This window comes from Gallus gallus, chromosome 5 (assembly GCF_016699485.2).
Source record: "Gallus gallus isolate bGalGal1 chromosome 5, bGalGal1.mat.broiler.GRCg7b, whole genome shotgun sequence".
Classification (NCBI taxonomy): domain Eukaryota; kingdom Metazoa; phylum Chordata; class Aves; order Galliformes; family Phasianidae; genus Gallus; species Gallus gallus.
In genome coordinates, this window is record NC_052536.1 from 23396569 (window position 1) to 23411442 (window position 14874).

At 38.2% G+C, this 14874-nt stretch overlaps 1 protein-coding gene across 20 annotated transcripts in view; it reads left to right on the plus strand.

Moving 5' to 3' along the window:
* PHF21A (PHD finger protein 21A) overlaps positions 1 to 14874 on the plus strand; it is a 146405-nt gene that overhangs the window by 113872 nt on the left and 17659 nt on the right. For all 20 annotated transcript variants that reach the window (XM_046941698.1, XM_046941700.1, XM_046941697.1 and 17 more), the window contains 7 exons: positions 2797 to 2997; positions 6694 to 6948; positions 8691 to 8777; positions 10504 to 10800; positions 12544 to 12642; positions 13677 to 13728; positions 14547 to 14626. In XM_046941698.1, coding sequence (XP_046797654.1) covers positions 2797 to 2997; positions 6694 to 6948; positions 8691 to 8777; positions 10504 to 10800; positions 12544 to 12642; positions 13677 to 13728; positions 14547 to 14626 — 1071 coding nt within the window. The remainder of the gene's footprint in view (positions 1 to 2796; positions 2998 to 6693; positions 6949 to 8690; positions 8778 to 10503; positions 10801 to 12543; positions 12643 to 13676; positions 13729 to 14546; positions 14627 to 14874) is intronic.

Sequence of the window (14874 nt, forward strand, 5' to 3'; positions counted from 1 at the left end):
GAATGCAGTGTTTAAATATTCTTCAATTAAAAATGGAGGGGAGGAAATGGCAATTATAGAAAATATTTGTTAAGAATTCCGTGGTGTTTCTCAATCACCTCAGTCTCCCTGGCTTTACCACATGTGCAGCCGGGACTTTACATCAACACTGGCAAATTTCAGCAATGCAGACTGCACGTTCTGGGGTACAAACTGCATTCAGGATTAAGAACAGCCGAATAACTCACAGGAACCATTTTAAAACACTGCTTTAATGTAGTATGAAGCCTCACAGTAGACGAGACTTTCTTGTTATCCTGGCCCGAGCTGGCAGTGGTGCTGGGAGGATGCAGCAGTGAGGAGGTGCTGCGAGCAGGCACGGGCCTGGGCTTGGTGCCTGTGTAGGGGCAGCCTGAGCTGGTTTGGGTAATTAAGCTAAGTAATTTCAGAATACGATGTTCAGAGCCGCTCCTGATAACTGCTAGCAAGCACGTAATCCCCACAGCCTTCCAGGATAGTGTAACGATTTCTGTAGTGGCACTGTGGTATTTTTACTGACGGTTGGTAGAGGAAGCTTAATAAACTGCGTCAGCAATTGGCATTCTCTGCAAACTTCACTTGTACCGCTCTGAATCTTAAAAGCATTAGATGTTTCTTCCAATTTAGTATCTGCATAATGGATGTGGATGGCAGGATACGCCGCTGCCAGGCAGCTCACAGCAGCCCTCTCCCCAGCAGCGCTGTTGTTCTGTCCTATTGGCAGGACAGGACAAGGTTGTCCTATTGCCTCTCGTCCTGAGCTGGTACTGCAGTTCTTTAGTCTCCTGTACAGTACATTTTGGGCATGTTTTACATAGACATGTTGCAGTATTTCATCTCCTGCTCTGCTCCTTTCTCCTCTCCTCCCCCTTGGGTTGCTCTTTGGAAATGTTTTTCAGCTCTTCTGCTTGCTGATGCAGCACTTCAGTTTGCAGGTTAACGTGGTTGATCTTCTCAGAAAGCAATTTTAAACGAGTGCTCAGCTATTCCATGTTTGAATGAGCTGATAGACACAGGCCACTTAAAACCATGTAAAACATCTGAATCTGGAAAGTACTTCATATACCCTTAATATTTTCCCTTTGTTCTAGTTGGGAACAGCTTCCAGTTTTTAGGTTTTGACAGCTTTTAGCATTCTTCTAGGTGCTGTGTAAAATACTTACTTTGCATTCCTGCCTACTACAGGCCCCCTGAATTTTCAGTCACATTGAGCCAGTGTTACTGTTGCCTTTGGATTCCCGTGTGCATCCCTGCCAGGACCATCACTATAACTCCGGGGAGGTTTTAGAAGCCGAGTGGTCTTCCTCACGTACACTTTGAGGCTGCTGAGTTCAGTCTTATGCAAAAACATCACTACTTTGAATTCACGCTTTTCAACCCCATGAAGCAGGATTTGTTGTTGTTGATAGCATGTTCTCTCTTGCTTTTTAAAGTTCTGTTTCTCCAAAAGTGCCTGTTTGGAACCCTGCAACTTCTGCTGTTTTCTAGATGCAAGGTTAGTGTGTTAGGCATGGGGCAGCCTTAACCCATCCTAAGCAACATGCTCGGAAGCAGGTGTGAAGTATGCAAATGGGAACTATGTAAAGAACAGATACTAAACTACTTCACAGCTCCATAATCCTGCGTGGAAAAAAAAAAAATAAAAAAGAGGAAAAGATTGTTTCAGTTGGTTGTATGTACGCAGGTTATTATTTTTTTCATTCTCGCTCTCTGTTTTGTGCTACACCCTAAAAGAAATGCTTCAAAAGAAAAATCTGAAGACTTGGTATTGTCAGAAAGTTGTTTTTTCTTTTCATGTAAGTGGAACTGCTTCAGGCAGCCCCTCCTGCTAGTGCCAAGCTCTGACTGAGTTGGTCTGACCATCAGGGCTTTTGGTAAACCTTCCTCAGGCCAGCCCCTGGCGTGTCCGTTCACTCTGTAGTGTACTCCTCCACGTCCAGCCATGCACTGTAACAATTCTGGAGCACTCATCTGAATCTTTTTAAAGCTATCCTAGACTGGTGGTGGTTAGAGTATTGGAAAAGATGCTTGTTATCTATCATGCACATAGGAAAAAAAAGGTCTTGTAGTGTATGCACCCCTTGTTGTGCTAAAGCATGTGAACATAAAATGTGAGCCCTTATTACCCATACAGCGACATGGTATCTTATCCCATAAGTCACCTGGTCTTGTGTTAGATCTTTTATCATCTAAGGATACGCAGTAGCTACCAGGAGAAGAAACTTCTCTTTGAAATAAGTTCAAATTTTCATGGAAGCTATAATATCACAGGAAGCATTTAAGCCTGGAGAAAGAAGTCTGTCTTTCCTTCCTGCTGTAGGTAGCCTTATCTGCTTTCTTTCAATTGACAATACTATTGGACTGAAGGACCACACATCAGTACCCTTCCTATTCCTCACTTTGCACACAGTGTGGCTCTCTTGCCAAACATTTTCTGTGTCTGGCAGTGCGTGTCAGAAGGAGACGGAGACTTTGGAATCTGAATGCCAACAAGTCTCAGGGGAATATATGCTAATGAGGTCTTGCAGTGGATTGTGAATAGCCTGGAGTGGGGTGAGTTTCCACAAGGACGACAAGGTCATCTTGTTGGACAGCATGGCTATTCTGGAATTCGGCCCATTAGTTAACACCAATTTTTATAATTCTAAAAAAGAACTCTTACTACACTTTTGTATAGTCCTTTGTTTACATTAAATGCTTTTGGTATTGTTATCTTCTCTAACATACGCAAGAAAATAACCATTGTCATATCTGTTTATGTTTTTGTTTGTCTGGTAGAAAAGAGTGGTGGAACAGCTTCGAAAGAATTTGATAGTGAAGCAGGAACAGCCAGACAGTAAGTTTCAAATACAGCCATTGGCACAGTCAGAAAACAAACTACAGACGCCACAGCCACAACCACTACAACAGCTACAGCAACACCACCATCAGCAGCAGCAGCAGTCTACTGCACCCTCTCCAAACGTGATTGGATCACAGGTAAGAATTGCTAGAGCAGTTCTTTTCCTTCCTGAAGGTAAAGTTCACTGCAGAAAAATCAAAGGTGCAGACAGAAAACGATGAACTTTCACTTTGGCCTCTTAGTGCACCATTATTAATTTATCTTTCTGTGCATGAACGCATATCAGTTGTTTGGGTTTTTTCTTTTTATTTTTTTTTGCAGTAACCTTCTATTAGAGATTAAAAGTCAGATCATAATGTCACAAAAAAGAAAGGTGGTAGCATCACCTTACTTAGAAGTAAATAAAAGTTTAGCAAATTAATGTCTTTTCTACAGGTGCATGCATGATTACCCATAGCCAGCAGGTCTCAAGAAACAGTAAAGACTTTGTTTGTAGTGTATGAAGTGTATGATTAAAATCATTTATTTTTAAAAGGCTCACAGTCTTTGTGAACAAAATGTAAAGAAACAGTTCCCTCTTCTTTCTGCCTGACTCTTTCTAAACAGACATAGCTCTTGTCTAATAACTCTTACCTGAGTCTGCACACATTAATTTAAAAGGATACAATGGTAATTACAAAGTTTAACTTCTAGAAAGTAGTGTATTTACTGGGAAAGCGCATTGAATTTCATTACAATGTAGGATTAGAGATATAATCCCAGAACTCGCCAGGGGAAAGCGGTCCACTTTACTGAGAAAGAAATTGCAAGTTAATTCCAAGTCTCTACTGTTCAAATATTTAGAATCTCAAAAGTCTGCTAATAAAACAACCAGAAAGGCAGGGGCATGTTTTGTAGTAAGAGGGTGTGTGACGTTTTTTTTTTACCTATTGTTGCCATCTCAGCAGCTCACATGTAGTTGGATAGGCAGATGGCAGAACTCACCATATTGCAGGGAGTTGCAACCATAACTTTGACCGGTAATGAGTCTTGTTTTCTCTTTTCCTGAAAGTAGGGGGGAAGAAATGGTTGGGATCTTACTTATCTCGTTAACTGAACAAGTTGTTTTGAATGCTCTCTAAAACTATCTTTGTGAGGCTTAGGTACTTGTAGAAGAATATTGAAAAAATGAAGCAGACTTAACTAAGAAAAAGATGGTCTTGAGCGCAAACATCTACACTGAATCTAAGACAAAACAAAGAAGTGTGTTCTAATGTGTCATAAAATGGTGAATCGCCCTTTGCTTTATCATTGGTTTCTGCTTTTCAGTCAGGAAACACAACTGCAAAAGCAGTCTTACATTTTTCTCCTTGTTCCACACTTTGCATTCACACATTAACTTCCAGGTCATCCTCTGAGTTGCAAAAATTGAGGTTTTGTTTAAAGTTAAAGAGCCCTCTAGTGAAACAGTCACAAAACTGCTACACCCTTCTGGCTCATTGATGCAGTTGCACTCGGAAAGTAATCAGGAACTGAAAGGCAGGTCTCCCTCTCATTTGATTAAAAAAAGCCAGCTCATACCATGAGCTCAATAGCCAGCTCAATGTTATTATTTATGGTGGTATAACTCTAAAGTATCATCACTTGCTTCTGTATGTGGAACCTATGTACAGATTCTCTATCCTCTTGCCCCTCAATAGAACTGTGCCTTCTCTTTCAGCAAAGATACAAGGAACATGTAGAGGAAAGTCAAGTATTTTGTGTCTGTATAAAGGTTATTGCTGCCAACTTTTGTAACAATGTGTTTTCCAGTAAAGAGAATGCTTTCAATTCTTGTTTTCAGAGTAATTCAATTTAGGAATAAAGTTATATATGCTGCCTTAATAGTGGCATTGTAACATACTTAACGTAATCCAGTAAGAGGGATATTCTTTCAAAAAGCAGCAAGCCCGCTGAAAGATAGTATTATTACGATGTTATTATGTGAATTAAAGCAAACTTGCTATGAATGGTACTTCAGTAGGAATTCATGCATCGAAAACGTTTTAGAATAACCAAAGCAATTAACGCTCAGCAAAGTAACAGAAATTCAAGCTCTGTGATCTGCTGTCTGCAACTATGCTCTCAGTACTTTCACCCTTACCAGAACCCCTTGAAAGAGTCTCAGTCTTGTATTACATGATGGATTACGCTTTCCTTCAAAATGTTTATAGATGAATGTAATTCTTGTGAAAATGATACGGTGTTATGTCTTATTGGAAAAGCTTGAATAATATTACTGCTTCAGGGGAAAGGAGGCTCTTGCTTTGGAGACAGGGCAGTAAAGGTCAATGAGAAGCTCTTATATCTAAAATAGAAAGTTAAGGGAATTGTTCATGTTGAGACAAGGAAAAAATTATTATGGCTGGATTTTATAAAAATGTATTAAATTGTAGCACAAGTTATTCTTTGATTTGACATTATACAGTGATTTTTTCACACTTGAGTGTAATTAACAATTAGGAGATATAGTTTAAGCAGTAAAAAATTGGTGGTGTGAAGGCAAAGCACATTTTAGTTTAAGGAAATAATATTGGAGAAAATACTGAAGAAACCAACTGGAAATATATTACTTTATCAGAATGAAAAGAAAGGTCTTATGTGATCATAATGGAGAAATCTGAATCAGGCATGTTCAGAACATGACAAAGGCTGTCTGACCCCTGGTTCTCCATTTGTTCCTGTTCTAAAGTCTAGCACCACTGTTGAGAGGGAATGGTGGTTCTTACTTCATTCTAAAAGCATTTAATGATGCCAATAACTGTTTTGAAGATGCGGGGTCATTAATACACTGGATTTTTTACACCAAAGAGAGAAGGAATAAGTTCACCTGCCATTCTGTTGAGTGTCATTCATCATGATGTTTCTGTGCACATTGTGTTCCGATTTTTCATGGAGATTTTCCTGCCTTTTTTACTTTTTGAATGAGAGTGATATTTTCTGTTTTCCTCAGTATCTTAGAAGACGGTACATTCTAAAACAAAATTAGGGAATTATAATTGTTTAACCTTGGAATACACTTAATTTGGGAGCATAGTGCATCAATGCATTTCAAATAAATGCTAACGGTAAGTGGTTCAAAACCACTCTCTTTAAAACAGTCTAAGAGCAATCTGGAATCATGTGCATGCACCAAAACCACCCCCACTCTCCCATTCCAGTGAAGTTAAAATTAATTGCCTGCAGCTGGACAGGCTTACAGCCAGCTCATAACTCCAGGATAGCCCTGCTGGTATTCTTAGGAAAGAACATGAAGGGCTAAATTACTTTATGTATGTCTAAAACTGAAAATTGGACTAGCCAGAATCAAAATCCATTTTTTGTTCTTAAAGAAACAAATGAGACTAGGAAGTTTTTTTTTCCCCTCTTCCTCTGATTATGATCTCTGTAAGTAAAGTTTCCATTTGCAATTTTGTGTTTTAATTGATGAGAAGCTAGTTTACTGGTTTGTTTCATAAACTACCAGCATATAGGTTTGATGTTGACAGTACACATTTGGAAGTAGTATGAAACTAAAAGATCAAAAAATGTATATGCCTCAGCTAACACTTGGTTGTCATATTCTCAGAAACTGTTTTTGAATCAATCTGTAACGCTGCAAATGATGAAAATGTCCTCAACAGGCGCCCCAAATGAGATTTCTTTCCAGCTATTCAGTTTTCAGAAGCATAAGATCATATGCATGTCTGAACAGTAGGCAGATAGACTTAGTGCTGCCTTTTCTTCTGCTGTCTATTGTTTCTGACGAACCAGCCCACATCCTGTCTGATACCAAGTGTCTCTGTCTCTTACAGTGTTTTTTCTGTTTCCTCTAGAAAACGGTAACTACAGCTTCTATGATCACCACTAAGACACTACCTCTCGTCTTGAAAGCAGCAACTGCGACCATGCCTGCCTCCGTTGTGGGTCAGAGACCTACCATTGCCATGGTTACTGCTATCAACAACAACCAGAAAGCAGTCCTCAGCACTGATGCGCAGAATGCACCGGTCAACCTCCAGACAACAAATAAGGTCACTGGGCCAGGAGCTGAGACAGTCCAAATAGTGGCGAAAAACACAGTCACTTTGGTAAGCATTTCATGTGTTTGCCCTGCAAGTATGTGTGGTTTAATTTGCAAGAGGGCTGTAGGAAAAAAAAAATCACATTTTTCTACCAGAAAGGAGAAAAGCAGGGACTTGTTATGAGACTTCGTAGGTTGACATTGCTAAACTAAAAGACCAGGAGAAAAAATTTACCCTGTACATGGGTTGTTACTGTTGTTTGGCTCTATAAAATCAAATCAGTGCTGTCATCATCTCTGTGTAGCAACTGTTAGTCATGGGGAAGCAGCAATTGTTTTGCCCCTACATAATCTCTGGGCTGTGTTCTGCAAAATTTCAACTCTTCTGTTTGGTAAAAGTGCTGTCAGAATTTCATGGTTTGATCATTTTGGGTTTTTGTTTTACATTTTTTGAGTCAATCTCTCTTGTTCGCTTTGTGTGATAAAGTCTCTCGTGTTAGACACACCGCTTAATTCTGCTCACTGCCATGTCTTCACTCATCACTTTTTCATACACAGATCCTGTTTCTTTAACCATGTATTTTGGAGAGTGCTCTGATTATATCATGCAGTCTTTTCCAGAGTAGTTAATTTGCTGACCAATTAATTGGACACCTGGAAATATAGGAAGAAATGTTGTAGAATTGGATTATATAACCTTCTTGGACTGGAAACTAGGAATCATATAGGATCATGACAGGGAAATTCCACTTTTGAATTAGAGATTAAAACCTCAGTAAATACAAATCTTTCTTTATCTTTATTTAAAAATACAGTTTAATAATGCAAAGTAAAGTAATTTTACTTCCTAATAGGGCATCACTGTAAGCAGGATAGAGCGTTTGGAGTTTTTTCTATTATTCCCTTTTCCAGAGTCATCTGTTGCCCCCCTGTCATCTGACTTTCATGCTTCTGCTTAATCTCTTTCCTGAATAACCTACTTAGGCTGTGCAGGTGATAGTGTTGTTATACTTACACATGATTTAGGTTTTGGTAGCACATTTCATAAAAAATCTCAGAACATTTTCCCAAGCTTTAATTAATCAGTGTGATATCTTTTTGAAGCAAATCACAACCTTATGTGAATGGACAGAAGTAGAGAAGGGTGGAAAATAACATGGACATTAATCTCAAGGAATCTCACTGAGTACTCAACTAGGGTAGTTAGTAGCACTAATCAGATTAATTATTTGGCAACTCCAATTGATTTCAGGTAGAAAGAGAAGTACTTAGGACTCCTTAAAATCAGAGCTTAATTGCTTCAATTGGCTTACTTTCGAATTTTAGGCTGTGTATTTACAGCCCCTCAGCATGTCATTAATATTGCTAGAAATAGAAGAGTTCTAACTTCCAAATTTTCTCATTTGTGTGAGATAATCTTTCATTCTCCTGTATGCCACTGAATATAATAGGATAGTATAGCTGGACATCAGAGCCTGAAGTTGCTTTTTGTCAGTTATAATACCATTTAGGAACTATTAAAACAAATCAGAGTTTCATTATCTTCAGATGAAGTGATTTTAGATCACAGCAGTTAGTACAGCTGCACTAAAAGGAGAGATACCTTCTGCTTTTGAACAAAGGTATACAGGCCCTGGAAAGTAGGGGTACTTCCATTCTCAGTACATTTGTAGTGAAGCTGTTACAGTGAAGAACTAAGGAGTGAAAAGCCAGGAACATCAAGTCTGAAAATACATTCAGGGTGTTGATTTTGGTGAATAGTGTCAAAGCTATTTTTCTCTGATTGAACTGTGTCTGACATTCTTACAGCAGGTTCAGGCTACACCCCAGCCCATAAAAGTGCCGCAGTTCATCCCTCCTCCCAGACTCACTCCTCGTCCAAATTTTCTTCCACAGGTAAGTCTATAGAGAGCAAGCAATTGAAGAAGGACCTTAATTATAGCATAAATAGGAGACATTTTCTGTGAACATCATGCCTGTCAGTCTTTATTGGTGACCTGGTGGAGGAGACATTTCATCTTCATGAGAAGGTTTAGACTGGATGAACGATAGAACAGAACAGGATGGTTCTGTTGGAAGGAATCTTCAAAGATCATCCAGTCCAGCTGCCTGAGCAGTTCATTATCCAAATGCCTCTTAGAATACTGACAAGCACGAGGCAACAACCACCTCTCTAGGAAACCTGTTCCAGTGATTGACCGCCTTCACAGTAACAAAAGCTTTCCTGATATCCAGTCAGGAAATAATTTCTCACTGTGGGGACATTCAAGAGCGGAATAGGCTGCCCAGAGGAGTGGTGGAATCTCCAGCCTTGGGAGTTTGCAAGACCAGTCTGGACAAAGACCTGAGCATCTTGGTCTGCATTTAGCATTGGCCTTGCACTGAAAAGGAGATTGGATTGGAAATATCGTGAGCTTCCTCCTGCCCTGTGTGTCTGTGATTATGAGATTAGCATATAGTGATCATTTATGAATGTATTTGCATCAAAAGGAATGAACCCACTGTCAGCAAAAATCAATTCATCACCCAAGGCCTTAAATTGCTGTAATTATTGTTTGCTGCTCATGAGCAGGAAGGAAAAACAAGAAGTCTCTAGGTTGTTCCCAAGTATTTCTGTACTGCAACAGAGAGTGATTTCTGTTCACAGCTGAGCAGTAAAACTTGCAGAAAACAATTTTTTTCACAGGTTGGAAAAGACATTGATTCTTTCTTCATTAAAAGAAAATATCTTGGAGGAACTATTTCATTTCCAAGATATACTTGGCACTGACTAGAAGCCTTAATGTGTTGCAAAAGAAAAAAAGGAAAGTATAGGCTGGTATCTCGTTAAAACATAGGGACGGTGAAATCTGCTGGAATGTGACCTTGTTTTCAGTGATAAAATCCATTGTGGAGTATTGAATGTGGATAGGACGACAGGAATTAAATAGTGAAAAAGACTTTATTTTCAGAGTAATTTATTCTGTTTCCGTACATTGTAATCATGTGATAAGTAAAAACAATGGGCAAGTAATAAACAAGTATTTGTGGTGGAGTATTGAACAATTTTAGTGACTCATGGAAGAAAAATATTACTGCCTTTATCTGTACCCTTCAGCATTTCAGTGAGAAATTAATATATTATCATGAAAATTTTATTTATTTAGCAAGAGTGGATGTGCAGGTGTCTCTTTAGACATGTACAGAGTGATATGATAGCAGTGATAATAAGGATTTTCTGAAAAATTGTTGGAGACTCAGTATAAGGCCCTGAGACACACTTACAACATGAAAGTTTCAGCAGTGCTTGTAAATATTACATTAATTTTTGGCTTGCAAAAGCAGTATGTTGATTTTGACGTATATAAGGCACTTGGCAATATACATGTAATATAAATATCTGTGCATCCAAATACCATTTCAGGGACTGTGATTGCTTATGCAAATGTTTTATGGATGGATCTTATGAAAGTAAGTTTGAAAATGTGGCTTTTTCGTATCATACTTATGACACTATGCTAAAAATTGCATTCTGTAAGGAATCATCCTTGCATGGATTATACAGGCTGATTTGAAAGACTTAGTAAATAATTTTTTCTGCAGTATTGTGTATGAATATTTCTCTTCTTTTTTTTTCCCATAGGTTCGACCTAAACCAGTTGCCCAAAATAACATTCCTATTGCCCCAGCACCTCCTCCAATGCTTGCAGCTCCTCAGCTTATTCAGAGGCCTGTGATGTTGACAACAAAGTTCACACCCACCTCTTTACCCAACTCTCAGAACTCCATACATCCAGTTCGTGTAGTTAACGGGCAGACAGCAACCATAGCCAAAACTTTCCCTATGGCACAGCTCACCAGCATCGTGATAGCAGCACCGGGTACCAGGCTTGCTGGACCTCAGACTGTACAGATCAGCAAACCAAACGTTGAAAAACAGGTACAGATAAGAAAGTGTCTACTGGATAAACATACTGGATTTATTGCTTTATGGTGCCAGTTTTGGAGAGGATAAGAAATGGGGAAGCTTTCATTGGTTGCTGGGAATATTCGTGTTCCAACAATAGCACAAATTATGAAATGACTTTTGACTCTTGGGGTAGAAATAACCTTTTTCCTTTAACGTCTTCTTTTCATACTTTAGGAGTTTTATTCTCTCTCTACTGTTCAGCTTCAGTTATTTAGAATTAGCAAGCTATATTCCAAGGCTGTACTAATTTCTTGGAGACCGTGTATGAACCAAAATCTATGTTCATACGAAGCCTTTAAGAAACACTGGAAAAATATTTTCAGTGTTTTTGTTTTTCAGATGGTGTCAACCAGAGAAGAAAAAAAAAAAAAAAAGATGCAAAATCATAGAAGTATATAATCCAACCAGTACAGCAATTTCTTCCTTGATCTTGGAGTCTCATTGTCTTATAATTGGAGAAAAAATAGACTCACTCATCTTTAGAGGACTGGTAGTTTACCATGACTAAATTGGGTTAAATGAGTGGAAGGGAGACCCTCAGAAACAGAGCATCCTAGATAATTAGTTTTAAAGTTTCTCTCCACTGAAGACTTTCTTGAAGTGTTTACTTTAGCATGGTTTGCAGCTGCTGCGTCCTTGCCATTCAGTTAAAGTGAAGCAATCTTCTGTTTCACTTTTAATTCTTTTGTTTATTACACGTTAGTAATATTGTACCATTATATAATAGATAAGGCATTATCTATAACATGCAACATATATTTATGTAATTATGCATATATTACTATACATTTTACTTACAAATCTTTCGTAGACTACTGTGCCTTGAAGTTATCTTCCACATTTGAAGTCACCTAAAGAGACTGAGATAATCTAGTGCATGAAAGATATGCTTGTGTTCTGTTCTCCCTATGAATTCACATGAGTAGGTTCTTGTGTACCTCAAGGCAGTTCTACAAGTTATTCAGCAATGCATGCACTTTTCATATGATTTGAAGCTGTACTTCTACAATACTATACTTTTGATGCCTCTTCCTTTTGATGTCAGCAATATTCATTTGCTCTTCAAATAATTACTGGAAAATCAAGGAACTGTTGAAAAACATACAGAAAAATGTTAGTGGTTTAATAATATATTAACTTTTCAGTATATTTTCGCCATATGGTAGAGGGGAAGAGTTTGTGTCTTCGTAGAGATTACCTCAGTTTGTAGGATCAACAGCTATGCCATGGGTTGGGGATTGTCCTGAAGAGTTTTGTGGTATCACTGAAGAAGAATCTAATTTAAGAAAAAAAAAAGTGCAGAAAAATATGAGGTCTTAGGTCAGAGAGAGAGCTTTTGAGCCATTCATAATTCTTCAAGAAGATTGAGGAGCCAGAAGTATAAAATGCATGTAACCATGCAGAATGGTTTTACCTGAAGTTTTCCATCCCATACAGTATAGCGACTTCTGTAATGGAGTTAACTCTTGTGATGATTTTTACTGCTTGCATGGCTGCTTAGGTTAATGGAATGGTTGTGAGGCTGCTTCATCCTTGGTTAAAGCAAAACAGTATTTAACATTCCTCTCAGTCCGATTCTTTGTTAATACACTGCCAACTTTAAACTGTTTTTCTTTGTATCTGCTAAAGTATTTGTTTTGCTTTATTAGTCAATATAAAATAGTCCTCCTTGTCAGAGAATGAGAGAAACATTTTCTTTTTTTTTTTTTTCAGACTATTAAACCACATGTGGAAGCAGAAGAGAAGCAAACAGAAAGTCGTACAGTTACTCCACCTGCTGCACCGAAGCCAAAACGAGAAGAAAATCCACAGGTATCAAAACACATCCAGAGTTTTCTGGACAGAAGGAATTACTTGTCCTTCAGAAAACACTTTTTTCCCCCCCTCTTCCCTTAACATTCCATACATTCTATTGGGCAGCAGTAACTATCAGTCTATGACTCTAGACCTACCACGTCTGCAGAATAAGAAATCTAAACAGATATAATGCATTTGCATTTTTCATCCTGGTCTTTTGTTAAATTAGAAGTTTGTAATTTCCCTGATACTTCCTTCAACCAGGACGCTTAGATTACAGCGTTGATTTCCATTCCTTTGAGCTTTTAGACTGTTGGAGAACTGCCTTTTTTCTTTCCCTTATAAAAGACTACTGTTCTGATTAGCAGGATGGAAAGAGCCATGTACGAACACTTTCTGCCTAGATTTTATTCCAGTTTAGGTCTCGTTAGTCTGGGGGGGATGGAAAAACCAAAATGACTGTTTCTTAGAGCCTTTCTGCCATGTTGAGCTCTGGAACTGATTACAACCAAATGTGTTTGTTTTTTTAAATGGGTTTGAATTGACTACTTGTAATGTGAGCATTAGCTATTGTCAGTACAAATTCTGATTTTTAGATGTCTGTGCGCTTCTTGCATTAAAATTAGAATCCCTTGAGAAAGCCATGGCCCTAATCAAACTATGTAACAGACTTGCTCCTTACAGTCTGCAATAATATGGAGATGGTATTCTGCAGCTAGTAATATTTTACTGGCAAGCAAACTGTGTTGGCATTTAGTAAAAACCAATCACATAGTTATCTCAGTGTACTGGAAGTAAAGAAACTGCTTTCTTGTTCCTAGCTCTGCCAACTCAGTGATCATAAGCAATTGACATTTCCCTATTTCTCAGCCTGGGTTCCCAAATTAACATATATAAATGAAAAGTGATTTATAGAAGCAAAACATTATTAGTAACATTTTTGGTGCTTAGTTACCTGTCAACTGATTTTAAAGGTCCTAAATAAAGTAACTTATCCTAACAATTGGAATTGTCACGATCTCTGTATTTTTCTTTCTTCCCTCTCACAGAAACTTGCCTTCATGGTGTCTCTAGGACTAGTTACTCATGACCATCTGGAAGGTAAAAAAAAAAAAATGTCTTAAGCTGCTTCTTGAGCTCTTTGTCTCATAGTCATTCTGAATGGGAATTACAAGTCCAACATATTTCTGTATTCAGTGTAGTATTTTCTTGCACAAAAGTGCTTTGGGGATGTCTCTACTCTTGATCTAACTGGTCTCTCTTGCACGCTTTTTATTCCTCTTATTACATGGAAGCAAAGCAGTTGCTTATGCAGCTGAGATCAGAAGGATCAGTGTTTAGAAAGAAAGCGTATGCTTTGATGGTAGGAAAGAAATTTGTGACAATATTGTTGCATTCTAAACAGCCTCTGTATCTGTAAAGTTATACCCTGGATAATTTTACAGTAATCCACATCTGGATTTCTCATTTATTTCATTATTTCATGAGACTGTAATCTGTAAAGGAAATTAATTAATAGATTATAATTTGTTTTCTTAATCCTATACATTGAAAAACAGCCTAACATTGCAACAGCTTGTGTATTTCTGTACTGTGTTTATTTTTAGGTACTGACAAGGTTATCAGAGGCTTCTAGTTTTAGCTCCCAGTTACACTGACTGCCGGTGTAAAAAGTCTTAGTCCTGAAGTACTCTCATTTAGGGAGAAGATGATGGTCATTTTGTGAATTAGTTGAGCACTATACTTGTATTCTTTGTCAGCTCTTAGTTCCAAACCTACAGAAATTAGAAGCATGATAAAGTTTCCTCTGTTGAGCACAAATGGTGTTCTGTAGAAATCTTCATGTGCAAACTGCATTCTTAGAAACTCATAATTTCTAGGGCCTATTGTTTTCTAACCTGAATGCTTTGTTTTTCAAGAAATCCAAAGTAAGCGACAAGAGAGGAAAAGAAGAACAACAGCAAATCCAGTATACAGTGGAGCTGTTTTTGAGCCTGAGGTATTGATCCCTTGCTGGGGGAAGCTGGTCCTTTCATTCTGAGCTTGTGTGTTTTTCTGCCACATTGCCACCTTAGCCATCTTACTTCTGACAAGACAGGGAAGCTATTGTTTGTAATTCAGATGGCCATTGCAATGATATGACCCTTAGCTTTTTAATCAGGAGGCACATTGGGGTGTTCTTATAACATTTATGTCCTTTTCTGCCTTCCCCTATATAAAACTGAAATTAAATGGCAGTGTGTGTTA